The sequence below is a fragment of the Callospermophilus lateralis genome, chromosome 2 (assembly GCF_048772815.1).
Source record: "Callospermophilus lateralis isolate mCalLat2 chromosome 2, mCalLat2.hap1, whole genome shotgun sequence".
Classification (NCBI taxonomy): domain Eukaryota; kingdom Metazoa; phylum Chordata; class Mammalia; order Rodentia; family Sciuridae; genus Callospermophilus; species Callospermophilus lateralis.
Window position 1 is genome coordinate 97634474 of NC_135306.1, and position 14027 is coordinate 97648500.

General features: G+C 38.7%; 1 protein-coding gene and 1 non-coding gene across 4 annotated transcripts in view; one reads left to right on the plus strand and one right to left on the minus strand.

Moving 5' to 3' along the window:
- The window catches only part of Prdm10 (PR/SET domain 10), a 92215-nt gene that overhangs the window by 17441 nt on the left and 60747 nt on the right, over window positions 1-14027 (plus strand). The window contains exons 1-4 of one of the 3 annotated variants that reach the window (XM_076846172.2): window positions 8587-8657; window positions 9291-9337; window positions 11002-11115; window positions 13481-13666. In XM_076846172.2, coding sequence (XP_076702287.1) covers window positions 13598-13666 — 69 coding nt within the window. In that variant the 5' untranslated portion in view covers window positions 8587-8657; window positions 9291-9337; window positions 11002-11115; window positions 13481-13597. Of the gene's footprint in view, window positions 1-8586; window positions 8658-9290; window positions 9338-11001; window positions 11116-13480; window positions 13667-14027 lie in introns of those variants that run through there. The other 2 variants (XM_076846171.2, XM_076846173.2) reach the window with 2 other exon arrangements.
- Window positions 1493-1565, minus strand: Trnav-cac (transfer RNA valine (anticodon CAC)). The gene has a single exon. It is a non-coding gene; the product is annotated as a tRNA-Val (tRNA).

Sequence of the window (14027 nt, forward strand, 5' to 3'; positions counted from 1 at the left end):
TACCAGGAACACACTCCCTCCACTGGGCTCCGCCCACCAATTCTCTCAGAACCCAGAGAGAACTCCTCAGGAAATCCAAAGGCAGCAGGATCCGCCCTAATCCCAGCAGGAGCCGCCCTAATCCTGGAGCCGCCCTAATCCCAGAGCAGGGTCACCTTTCAACCATTCCCTCTAGCAAAATGCCAGGCGTCATTCCGACTAAACTGTGGCTTTCAACACCTGCATATAAAGCATGTGAATTAGGTCAGAAGTCAGAAATTCAAAATTGAAACCTCAAACCAGAAATTGAGAATTTATGAATTAGGAAACCCAGGACGTGGGGAAAAAGAAGCTCTTCATATAGGTCCGTAGGGCTGTGCTGATTCATCTGTGAACTTCATGAGGGCATTCTTTGCAGCCTCTCCAGTCTGTCTGTCTGTCTTTTTTTTTTCTCTCTCTCTCTTCCCCCTCTGTCCTGTCCAACCCCCAAAGTGTCTTAGAGGTACTATGTAGATAATGAAAGAATTCCCCACGCAAAGACACTTCGCCGGGAGAATTCCAATTTTATTGCAAAAAGCTGTGTGCTTATATAGAACTAAGGGGTAGATGATGGGGCTTAGATAAGTGGCAGACAACCCGTTTATTGGCACGTTCTTCCAGATATCAGCTTTGAAGCTCAGGAATTAGTTCTCATTGGAGCTAAGGTTCCCCGCCAGTGAGGTTTGAAATAGGCGCCAGTGGGAGAGTTCACACGGGCGGGAACTTTTCGCGCCACTGCAGAGAAGAAGGAGGTAGGAAGAAGAGGTCCTTAGGCGCCATGTTGGGGTTTTTTCTCTGGGGTATGGCTGCCATTTATACTTTCCCAACAGATAATGTATTATATAAGACCAAATATCACTGCCTTTTCTCCATGACCCCACCTCTAGTACAACTAAACACAACAGCTTAGGAAGTGAGAGAGTGATACTGAGGTTAAGTTTGATAGGGCATGAGCACTGTTGGAAGTCACTGCTATTTATTGTTTGCTTACTTTGTGCCAAGCTTCTTGAAGATTCGATATTGTGACCACCCTTCTAATAGAGTTGCTGATTGGCGCTCAGGAATTTCAAAAGGGACTGTGTTGGCAACCAGCTCCTTTGACCTTAACTTTTTATTTTTAAATTTTGTGATACTGGGGATTGAACCTAGGGGAGCTTTACCACTCAGGTAAATCCCCAGCCTGTTTTATTTTTTATTTTGAGACGGGGTCTCACTAAGTTATGGAGGCTAGCCTGAAACTTGGGAACCTCCTGCCTCAACCTCCAAGTTGCTGGGGTTACAGGCATGTTGCCACTGTGCCTGGGTCACCTTAACTTTTTGTTGCTATTGCTGCTTATCATCTTGGCCAGCTCAAGGATGTAATAAATGAACAAATAGCAAAAAGTGGGAAATTTGGGAATACTTAATTTTGCTTAAACTAACATTTTAAAAAATAGGATAGTAAGGTTGGATGTGATTTTTTTTTTTTTTTTGGTGGTGGTGCTGGGGATTGAACCCAGGGCCTTGTGCATGTGAGGCAAGCACTCTACCAACTGAGCTATGCCCCCTGACCTGGATGTGATTTTTATGTAGATCATCAAAGGAGTCCTTTATACACAGGCCAAGGGTTCTTAGTATGGGATGAGAAGTTGTGTAGATGCTGGCTAAATATATGGACTTGCAGCCAAAGCCTGGCTTGCATTGCAGCTCCATTGTGTCCTAGTTCTGTGACCCTGAACAAGTCACTTAATCTCCCTCTTAGTCCCTCACCTTCACATCAAAGAAAAGTTTGAGCCAGAGTAATGATGAAGAAAATCACTGTCAATCAAACCCCACATTAGGCAGCCTGCCAAGATAAATAGGAGACAAAATGTACCAACTTCATAGATTATTATGAGGATTAAATGAATCAGTACATGCTTGGTACATAGTGCTATACAGTGTTAGCTATTCTTATTATGTGATGTAAACATATATATTAATATTTCATGGTATCGTAATTTCAGAGGCTCTGTCATCTGAATGTAATTGAGAATCATGGGCCTGGAATTTCTCTTGTAATACTGAAACCAGTTTTGTTATTCTATGCTATAGAATTGGATTTCTAGTTATCTTTCCCCCTTTTTATAACTCAGTGTTGTGAAGAAGTATTTTCTCTGTAACCTAGAGGGAAAACACTTTTTTTCAGTTACCAAATGTAATTTGATCTGGGATTCCTGTTTCTTATGATGTTTTTGTGTTATATACATACATTAGCTACAATTGTTATTTATTTGTTAAATATGTAATATTTTTAGGTTATTTTTTCTTATAGATGAAGAAACTGGAGCTCAGTGATCAAGCTAATTGCCAAAAGCTGTCAATGACACATCCAAAATTTTAAGACACACTGTCTTGATTCTAAAGCCTGCTCTAATATCAGAACGTGCAAATCCAAATTCCTAATTCAGTGACTGTAGTAAGTATGGTCATTTATTTAAAACATATTCAGGCATCATTCCTTTAAATAGAGACTAATTTCTATGTAAGTATTCCAGAAGAATGTTCCTTTGATGCTTCAGTCTGCAAAAGTCACTATGTAGCTGGAACATATTCATTTTTTTGGGAACATATTCATTGAAAGAAATGTGAAAGATTAAAATAAGCAATTGCTTGTTCATTAGGCTAGAGAGTCTCTGGGCTTGGCTGCTTCCTATTTACCCTAGACAAACCTTTATTCCCTAGTGTTGGGGGAGGCAGTGTGTGGCAGAAGAGAATGCCCAGCAGCTAGCCATTCTCTTAGCATTTGGTATCTTCTTGTGCCTCCTTGAGGCTTCCCCACTGCTGGGCATCACCTGGCTTTGCAGTGCTGATGAGTGCAGGTGTGAGCAGTGGGCACTTAAAGTTATACCATGGAGAAACAACAGACAAATTCTGCCTCCACCTCCCGCTTCTGTGATTCCTGGGCTGCTTCTTGGGTCCATCTGCAGCTTCTAATTGGACTGAGACCCAACTTGTCCATTTTTATGATCATTTTTCAGGTTCATCACTTTTCCAGTACTTTATTTCTTTGGTATGTCTAGTGTTGGCTTTCAGGAGGGAGCCAGCAGTATATGCTAGTTAGCTTGTACTGAGCCAGACAAGGTTACTTGTAAGTGCATTGTCTGGAGTGTAGCTCTCTTCTTTCCAGTACAATAATGTTATGTCTAGCACATAAGAGGCCACATCAGTGCAGAAACCTCTGTTGGTAATTTTTTGTTGTTGTTGTTTTGGGTACTGGGATTGAACTAAGGGGCACTCAACCACTGAGCCACATCACCAGCCCTTTTTTGTATTTTATTTAAAGACAGGGTCTCATTGAGTTGCTTAGTGCCTCACTGTTGCTGAGGCTGGCTTTGAACTCATAATCCTCCTGCCTCAGCCTCCCAGTCTGCTGGGATTACAGGCATATGCCACTGTGCCTGACCTCTGTTGATGGTTAATGTTTTTCTCAGGTTAATAATGTATTACAATTTTGGGGAATGTAACCACTATGTATCATGACATGTTTTTGTTTTTTTGAGAGGGTACTGGGGATTGAACCCAGAGGTGTTTTACCACTAAGCTATGTCCCCAGCCCCTTTTTGTTTTTTATTTTAAGGCAGGATCTTACTAAATTGTTGAGGTTGGCCTGGAACTTGTGATCCTTCTGCCCTCAGCTTCTCAAGCTACTGGGATTACAGGCGTGTATCACTGTGCCTGGCTGTATCATAACATTTTTAAAGTGAAAATTGTATTTATGGTTCAACCTGGAATCCTGGCACCCATCTACCTTTGAAGATGGAGCTGGGCCTTTTCCTCCTCTTCATATAGGAGCTACTAGAGTAGTGGCTTTAGCAGAGAAGGACCTTGTGATGGGTGGGTACAGTGCTGGTGGATGATAAGAGTGGGTAGGGCTGTGGGATGGGTAGCAGGATGGGAACTCCATTCTCTGGGGCCCTATGATAATTGGGAGTTTTTTTTTTCTTTTTTCTTTTCCTTACTCTCTATTACCATCAGTGCTACCCTATAAGTATCACCTATGGGGAGCTGGGAAGTAAGCTGTCATCTTTCCTACTAGATGATGAGTTCCATGGAAGCAGGGTTTTTGCTTTTTTTTTTTTGTTGTTGTTGTTATTGTTGTTTAAATCCCCAGTGCTTTCCACATACTAATGTGTTTGATGTTATCAGGCAAGAGAAAATTGCTACCATTTTTTCATTGCTATCATTTCTTTCTTTTTTTTTTTTTTTTTTTGGCGGTGGGGAGAGTGGGGTAACAGGGATTGAACTCAGGGGCACTCAATCACTGAGACACATCCCCAGCCCTTGTTTGTATTTTATTTAGAAACAGGATCTCGGTGTTTAGTGCTTCGCTAAGTTGCTGAGGTTGATTTTGAACTCATAATGCTCCTGCTTCATCCTTCCGAGCTGTTGGGATTATAGGTGTGTGCCACCTTGCCCAGCTCATTGCTACCATTTCTTGAATGTTCATCATTAAACTGAACAAGATTACAAATGTTGCCATGTTTTATGGAATCTAAGATGCTGATGGTAAGATGTATCAGTCAGAAAGAAAAAAAACCTTGTTAATTAAATTCAGACTCCAGTGCTTTTTTTAAAAAAAAAAAAAAAAAAACTTAGAATGTTTGTTATGTACTTACTTTCTGTTGTCATTATAGTGCTAGAGATCAAACCCAGGACTTTGTGCATGCTGGGCAAGTGCTCTCCTCTTGAGCTCAACTGCTGTCCCCAGCCCTGTTATATACTTATCGAAAGAGCTCTTTGAAATTTATTTACCTTTAGATTTTTAAATCATATCATGTGCGTACATGAAAGGGAAAATATAAGTAAGATAAATTGATTAAAGTATTCCTAAGATTTCTTCACTTTAAGAGTCTGATTTTTGAGAATTTTTTTGACTCGTAGTTTGTGATATGGTAGTTTCCCACATAGTGTTGTTTTCTGTTCTAACAAGAATGTGAGTAATGTGGCATTTCTTAAGAGGGCACACCACCATCTCCAGGAATATGATGAATGTATAATGTTCTGTAAGTTTTGATCCTGGGGTTTTCTTATTCAGCCTGTAACTGGCCATTCTTCCCCACAAATCTCAGTAATATCAACACTTCCTGTAGTTTTATCCACTGGGCTATCTTTTATATCTAGGTCCTGTAAAGACCTTGATTGTTCAGGTCATTATTCTAATGGTGAATATTTCTTTCCGTAATCAAATTTGTGCCTTGCTATTGTTTTCATGACTTTCAGTTTCAATATCAAGTTATAGTGTGATCTTTTTGAGGACATTTAAAATGGCAGTTAGAGCTAAGCATGGTGGCGCTTGCCTATAATCCCAGTCATTTTTGAGTCTAGAGGCAGGATGATCACAAGTTCAATGCCTAGCTGGGCAATTTAGCGAGACCTTGTCTCAAAAAAAAAAAAAAAAAAGAAAGTGAACTGGATATGTAGCTCAGTTGTACATGAGTACCTGGGTTTAATCCCCAGTACTGCTGAAAACAAACAAAAAAGTTTAAAAAAAAAAAAAAAGCACTTAAGATTCATTGTGTCCAGTATCAACAATATACGTGACTCAGTTGAAGTGAGGCCAGACTCATAATGAATTACAATGAACAAGGAGGCCACTAATGGGCCAGCAGTGACCCTACTTCCTGATTGCATCTGGATGATAGTGACTGAGCCATACCATTGAATGTGAAATAGTTTCCTATTTCAACAATGTTAAAATGTGGGGGGAAAGTGCATCAGAGATTGGATGAAATATGTATAGACTGTTAATTTTACAAATCTGTAATTTTTACAGTAACCATGCAGGGCTGATAATTTGAATTTTCCAAAGAAGATATAAAAGATCAGAGCATGTGACTACTAAGATCTCATCTATCAAGTACTTGGTAGATTTGAGGGCTTAGTCTTCAGATTTGTCTGATTCTAAAGCTCACATTCTATACTATATAACATGTTCCAAAAACAGTAAAGTTTTAGGAGGGTAGAGTTTTTTCTTTTGAGGTAAGATCTTGCTGTATTGCCCAGGCAGGCATCGAACTCCCGGGCTCAAGTGATTCTCTTGCCTTAGCTTTCCAAGTAGCTGAGACTACAGGCATATGCTCTGCACTTTTTTTTTTTCCTTCTTCTTCTTCTTCTTTTTTTCTCTCTTCCTCCCCCACTGTCCCCCTCCTTTCCTCCCTCCCCTCCCCTCCCCTCCCCTTCCCTTCCCTTCCCTTTCCTTTCCTTTTCTGATATACTGATGTTTTTGTTTTTGTGGGGCTTGAACTCACTGAGCTACACTCCCAGGCCTTACATTGGTGTTTTTTACAGACTGAGGACAATGATTGGCACATACAAAGTACTTAATAAATATTGTTGAGTAAAGTTGATCATTAGGAGGTAGAAATGCAAGCTTGAAGCTTGTCTTCTTTCTGGGAATGAAGCCATTAACTCTCTCTTTCTTGCTCTCTTTTTTTTGTACTAGGGTTTGAACTCAGCGGTGCCTAACCACTAAGCAACATTTCCAACCCTTTTATTTTTAATTTTGAGATAGGGTCTTACTAAGTTGCTTAGGGTCTTGTTAAGTTTTTGAGACTGACTTTGAACTTGTGATCCTCCTGCCTCAGCCTCTTTAACCCCCGGGGACTAAAAGCATGTGCTGCCACATCTAGTTGAAGTCTCTCTTTTTGGACAATGGGGAAAGGAGAGAAAAAGATGCCTCCTTTTAGACAAGGTGTAGGTGTGGTTCTCCTGTTCTCTCAGATCTGTAGGAGATAAATAAAGTGGAAGAGTAGAAGGAAGTTCATGCCCATCAGCACCTGCCTGCTGGACAGCGCTAATATGGCTCCTGGGGTTCTTCCTGTGTTTCCTATAAATCATCAATGAGCTCTATAAATTGTGCAGCTAAAAATAAAATAAATATGGGTTCAGTGGTAGAGCACTTTCCTTGTATGCCTGAAGCCCTGGGATCAATACCAAGCTCTGAAAAAATAAATAAATAAACAAGCAAATAATATATTAAAAATAAATAAAAAAAGGAAAATAAACATGACAAGTCTTATATACAGACTCATTACAAAAGAAGTTCTTATATAGAGATGGACTAAGAATTGTTAGTTTTTAAAAGACTATGTTTTGAAAATACAGAAGCACTGTATTTTATAGTGCTTTATTTTATATTATATCTACAAATTTTGATTGTTTTTTTAAAAATTATATATATATGTATATATATATATATACATATATATATATATATATTTTTTTTTTTAGTTGTGGATGAACCTTTATTTATTTATTTTTATGTGGTGCTGAGAATTGAACCCAGTGCCTCACACATGCTAGGCAAGTGCTCTACCACTAAGCCACAACCCCAGCCCTCTGATAAACTGGTTTTTGTTTTTGTTTTTTTGCAATACTGGGCATTGAATTCAGGGACTTGCAAATGCTAGGCAAGTACTCTACCATTGAGCTACATCCCCAGACCCTAGAGTAGACTTTAAAAACCATTTTATGCTCTTGTTTTGCAAATGTCCAGAGGATTTAAGGTGATTTACTTGGTTAGTGGAGTCACGCCTAGAGAGTTCAGTTGTCTGAAAAATGTATTAAATAATACATAATGGCAGAACATTATACTGGTGTTTCAAATAGTTTAGTAGTTATAGAAACTCCATGTGTCTTATAGCCATATCTTAAAGAAAAAGAACTACTAACTGGATATCTGGTGTCACTACATTGGATTCCAGACACTTTTTTATTGTATGCTGGTGTTGGAACCCAGGGCATCATGCATGTTAGGCAAACATTCTACCACTGAGTGACACCCCAGACAGTTTTTTAATTAAAGTGTTTTCACCATCTTGGGAAAATAAAAAAAGAAAAACAACTTTCCTCCTATACTCTCACTGAACAATCAGCATAGAAAACTTCTCTGGCCACTTGTGTAGGGGCTCCCAACCTTCTATCAAGCAAGCAATCAATTCTGCACCAGTGGGGTATTCTCTAATCCATTTCAGCTGTGACCCTATTTGTCTGGAGATAGCTCATGTCTTCCAGGTTTAAGACTCAGCCCCCAAGACTACCCCCCACTTCAGATGCCAATCAAAGGCTCCAGGTTGTTTTCCATGTGCTTCTGACTGACCTGTATAAATCTGGGTTCCCATCCCCCTTCTCAGATTCAATTAATTTATTAGAGTGGTTCATAGAACTCAGGGAAATCTTTAGTTACATTTACTGGCACATTACAAAGGATATTAATGAATACCAAATGAAAAGATGCATAGGGCAAGTAGGGGAGATGGACACTTTCTGGGTGTTCCATCTTCCAGGAACCTCCGTGATCTTAGCTATCTGAAATTTTCCAAAACTCTGTCCTTTAGGGTTTTTGGGGAGGCTTCTATCCCAACCAAGGTCACCACATAGCATGCTGGATTGAATCACTGGCCTTTAGTGATCAGGTTAACCTTTTCAGCCCCTCCCCCTCCATACCTCCCCTTTCCTCCATTCCTAACCCCAGATTGGGTGTCCAGGCTAAAAGTCCTGACCCTCTAATCCTACCTTGGTCTTTCTGGTGACCAGTTTTCATCTGAAGCAATTGATCATGTCATGTCAAAGATACTTATCCCTTTGAAGATCCAAGAATTTTAGGACTTGTATATCAGGTAAAGGAGACAAAGACCAAATGTGTGTTTTATATCAATCACATTGGGCTTTATTTGCTAGCAGTATTTAAAATTTATTGGGAGGGGCCATTATGGGCAGCAATTCACATTATTAAATTTTATTGGTATGTTTTCCTTGGTAATATATTAATTGTCCCCCCCCACTTTTTTTGTTTGATCCTATCTGCTACTTCAAAATCTTTGCCTAGTTTGCCAGTATTTTATGTCATGTATTATTTCCTTATACTGGTAAGATTAGAAGAGATCCTTCAGTCTGGAATAGTTGTCTTATCCTTTGTGTTCCTGTTCTTTTCCTCCTACTCACCTATTCCAAGAAGTCATCTCTGATCACCCCTATTTGGAGTAGATGTCCTTTCCTGTGTTCCCACTGCACATTATAATATCTTTAAATCACTCAACAAAATCTTCTAGGTCTATCACAAGCCAGGAGTTAACAAAACATAACTCCTTGACCTTAAGAAATATAGAGGAGGCAGACAAGTAGATAAGAAAATGCAACATGATTGTATAACTTTCAAAAACTGTTTACTATGTAGCAAGCATTGTGTTATGCACTTTGTGTTCATTATTTTGTGTCATTCTCTCAATAATCTTATGATCCTTATTTTACAGAGAAGGAAGAGAAATATAGAAGACTTCTGTGCTCTACCCCAACCAAGGTCAGTTAAGCCTCAGAATAGCTACCCAAATCCAGATCCAGAACTCCTGTCCTTCCCCACTCTGCCTCTTGCCCCTACATGCATCAGTGCACTTGTTCTGTGTCTCAGGTGGTCTCAAACACTATTCAAAGAATAGTGCCAGTATAGGTATTTGGAAACTAATAATGACTTCAATTTTCATACAACCACTTTAACTGCTTCAGTATCTTCCCTTAGAGATTCCAAAAGGAGCTGAACATGGTGGCACATAGCTGTAATCCCAGCAACTCAGGAGGCTGAGACAGGAGGATCATAAGTTCAAGGCCAGCCTTAACAATATAGAGAGGCCCTAAGCAACTTAGTAAGACCTTGTCTCAAAAATAAAAGTGTTTGGGGATGTAGCTCTGTGGTAGATCCCCAATACCCCCACCCCCAAAGAAAAAAGGACACAGTATACTAACACATACAGTGCAACACAGGTAAAACAATGTATATTAAAAGTTACTCATCATGGTATTGCAGGTAATAGCAAGAGATTAGAAAGAACCTAAATGTTTTTCAATACAAAATTGGTTAAAAAAAATCATGATATATTCATACAATGAAATTGTGCAGCTATAACAAATAATGCGAAAGTATATACAGATGTGCAGCGATATAAAAAGCATGATGTTACATGGAATGAACAGGTATAAAAGAAAAGGGACTTTATAAGGAATCAGTAGTTATGTTTCTTTCTTTTGGTGTTGGGGATTGAACCCAGGACCTCCTGCACTTAAAACATGAGCTCTACTACTGAGCTACACTGGAGCCGTAATAGCGTGTTTCTCTTTGTGATTGGAGAAAAAATGAAGGCAGTAGGACACTCTATCTGGGCTATGTATTTTGTGAGGTCATAGGCTATGCCTGCCTGATTCTCACAGTTGCTTTGTGCCTCACTTAGTGTGCACTCAGTATTTGTGCAGTTAAGGAACCAAGTTGAAAAAAAAGAGAAAATCGCAAATTCCCTTATTGGAAGGACTCATTTCTTTTGTGTTGTTCCTGCTAAAAATATGCATCCTAAATCTAACCATGAAGAAACATCAGACAAACTGAAATTGAAGTACATTCTGAAAGATAAATAGCCTGTGCATTTCAAAAATGTCAAGGTCATAAATGACTTAAGAGAGCAGAAGGCTATTGGATTGAGGGAGACTGAAGGAACATGACAATTGAATACACTGTGTAGGATGCCAGATTGGATTGGGGCCAGAAGGAAAAATGTTTCTTTGGCTATAAAGGACATTAATTATACAGTTGACTATATTTGAATAAGGTCTATAAATTAGATAATTGAGCTGATCAAATTTAATGTTAACTTCTGGATTTTGATGATACTACTGGAATTATAAGAAAATGTTTTTGTTTTTAGGAGTGAGGCACTTAAGAATTTAGGGGTGTAATGTTTTGAACAACCTACAATAAAAATTAATTTAAAAAAAAGAATTTAGGGGTACAAGGGCATTGGGTCTGCAATTTACTCTCAAATGGTTCAGGTAGGGGAAAAAAAGAGAAGGAATAATAATAAAGCAAACATGGTAAAATGTTAGTATTTGAAAAATACAATAATTCTTTGTACTAATTTTGTAACTTTTCTGTCTGAAATTGTTTCAAAATAAAAACTTTTTTTTTTTTTTCTTTTGTAGTGCTAGGGATTGTATCCAGGCTTTTGCACTTGGAGACACCCCATCACTGAGCTAGATCTCACCCTTGAACTTGGGATCCTCTTGCCTCAGCCTCTCGAGTAGCTGGGATTTCAGGTGTGTAACACCATGATTGGCTCTTTTTATAGATATTTATATTACTGGTGACATTTTTTCCCACTAGGTTTCTTAATATTTTTGTTTTTTTAAATAACAACTTTGTCGGGGTCTAATTACATACCATGTGCAATTCATCCTGAAGATCTTTTTACATAGATTTTAAATAGTGCCACTATATAAGGGAGGCATTTTCCTAAAAATCAACTTTATAAGGGTATAATTTACATATGATAAAATTCACATATTTTGATTGAAGAGGTTGATGACTTTTTTCTTTCTTTTCTCTCACTACTGGGGATTAAAACCATTGTCTCGAGTTCAATCTGTAGCACCACAAAACAAACAAACAAAACAACAAAAAACCAGGGCCTCATATATGCTATGCTACCAGTCTGAAACTGAGCTACATCCCACTCTTTTTATTTTTATTTTGAGACAGAATCTCACTAAGTTGCCCAGGCTGGCCTTAAATTTGTAATACTACCTCAAGGTTTATGAGTTGCTCAGATTATAGATGTACACTACTAAACCTGGCTAGTTGATAACTTTTTTTTTTTTTTTTTTGGTACGGGGGATTGAACCCATAGGAACTTAACCACTGAGCCATTTCCCCAGCCTATTTTTATATTGTTTTAAAGACAGGAGTTGCTTATAGTCTTGCTAAATTGCTGAGGGTTACCTTGACCTATTTGATCCTCCTGCCTCAGCTTCCTGAACTGCTGTGATTACAGACATACCCCTGGCCTAGTTGATTTTAAATTTTTTTTTCTTTTTTAGTTATAGATGGACACAATACTTCTATTTTATTTATTTATTTTTATGTGGTGCTGAGGATTGAACTTAGTGCCTCACATATGCTAGGCAAGCGCTCTATTCTGAGCTACAGCCACAGCCCTAATTGATGACTTTTGATACATATATTCTCTATGTAACCATCACTCCAATCCAGATTCAAGATAAAAGATATTCCCATTTCTCCAGAAAGTTCTTTCATGCCCCTTTGTTTATACATTCAGTTTTTGGTGGACATGGGTGTTAAGTACTCTTTGAATGGGGAAAGGAAGAGTAAGGTGTATGCCAGGTGAGTGAGTGTGGGGGATAGTGTAGGAGGGGTGAGGATGGCAGGAACAGGCTCCTGAGTGACTCAGAAGATGGTTCCCATGCAGTTTGGACACAGCAGTTCCTGTATTCCAGAGCTAGGCACAGACATAGAGTGTTCTAGTATCTTTCTTTTTGGGGATATATTTTGGTTCAGAGATTAGAGGATGTGTGATCTAAAAATGTGCAATTAATAATGGAGAAAATTCTGACTGGCTGTTGGCTCATAGTCTTTCTTATCCGACTTTATTGGTGTTCTGATCATCTTACCTTTTCCTGTCTACGTCTGCTACTTTACTGGGAAATTGGGAAGAACTATCAGGTTGGCTGCTGCCATGTTAACACAGCATTTCTCATGTGATATCTAAAATGTCAATGACTTATTGTTAAATAGGAAGATTATTGCTTTAAAAGTCTATTTGGAAAGGAATAAGACTTTAAGATGTGGATTTTATGCATATTGATGCTTAGTAAAACTTGATTTGGTCATTGATCACTCCTGTACTGACCAAATGGGAAACAAAATTTATATTTTCACTCACAAATTGTGACCCAGAAAATCTAGTTCTCTATACCTGTCATTTCCCCCCTTGTTTTATGTCTGCTATTATTATTCTATTCATATTAAGGAGAGATGGTATAGGCAGGTAGTGTCTACCAGAAAAAAGCTTGGGCTACACAGTGATCAGATTAGGTTATGAACTTATTATTTGCCTGTGTTTAATGGTCTGGAAAACTGTTTTCAAGGTAACTAAAATTACCTTCAGCATTTTTAATGATGGTTAGATACATGGTATTATTATTCTAAATGATTTCTTTATTTGCTCAGCTGTATTGTCTTTTTTTTTTTTTTTGGTGGGGTATCGGGAATTAGAACTTAGGGACACTTGGCCACTGAGCTTCATCCACTATTTTGTAGTTTGTTTTGAGACAGGGTCTCACTGAGTTGCTTAATGCCTCGCAGTTGCTAGACTGGCTTTGCACTCGTAATCACCCTGTCTCAGACTACCAAGCCACTGGGATTATAGGTGTGTTGCCTTTTTTTTTTTTTTAATTTTTTTAAAGATGTTGATGGACCTTTATTTAATTTTATTATATTTATTTATATTTGGTGTTGAGAATTGAACCCAGTGCCTCATACATGCTAGGCAAGCGCTCTACTACTGAGCTACAACCAGAGCCTGGTGTGTTGCCTTTTAACAAAGCTTTTTCTCCCCCTTCTTTGATAAAAAGTAATTAATTAAAATACATTGTCTCTTCTCAGACACACTGCAGAGAGACCTTTCTGTCCTTCCTGAGCGCACAGATGCTGGACAGATGATTGTCCTCTGCCCTGTGCTGCTGTAGGTGGCCCAGACTTGGAGCTGTCCAGCAGGAAAGTATGGATTCCAAAGATGAAAGTTCACACGTGTGGCCGACGTCTGCAGAGCATGAACAGAATGCCGCACAGGTGAAGGGTGTTCTCTTCCAGCTGGCTAATGATAGCAGTGTTTTTGTTGGGTTCAGTTTGCTGATAGCTAAAGAAATAATAGCTACTCTATAGTAATGAGTAGTTGGGAGGGAGTTGACAGGAAGAACTTGTGAAGCGAGGATAATGCATTGACCTGATATGTAAACCAAGAGAAAAAAATAACATGCTTTCTTTGCCTGTTTTGCCTGAAATGGGGATTGAGATAGCTGCCTGCCTGCTGATGTGCTTTGAACATGTCCCTAAAGTTTAAATAGATCAAGAAATATCAGAAATGACACATTCGTTATGGGTGTGTAATATTTTTGTTTTCACATGCTTTGGGGAATGAATGAGTTGTATC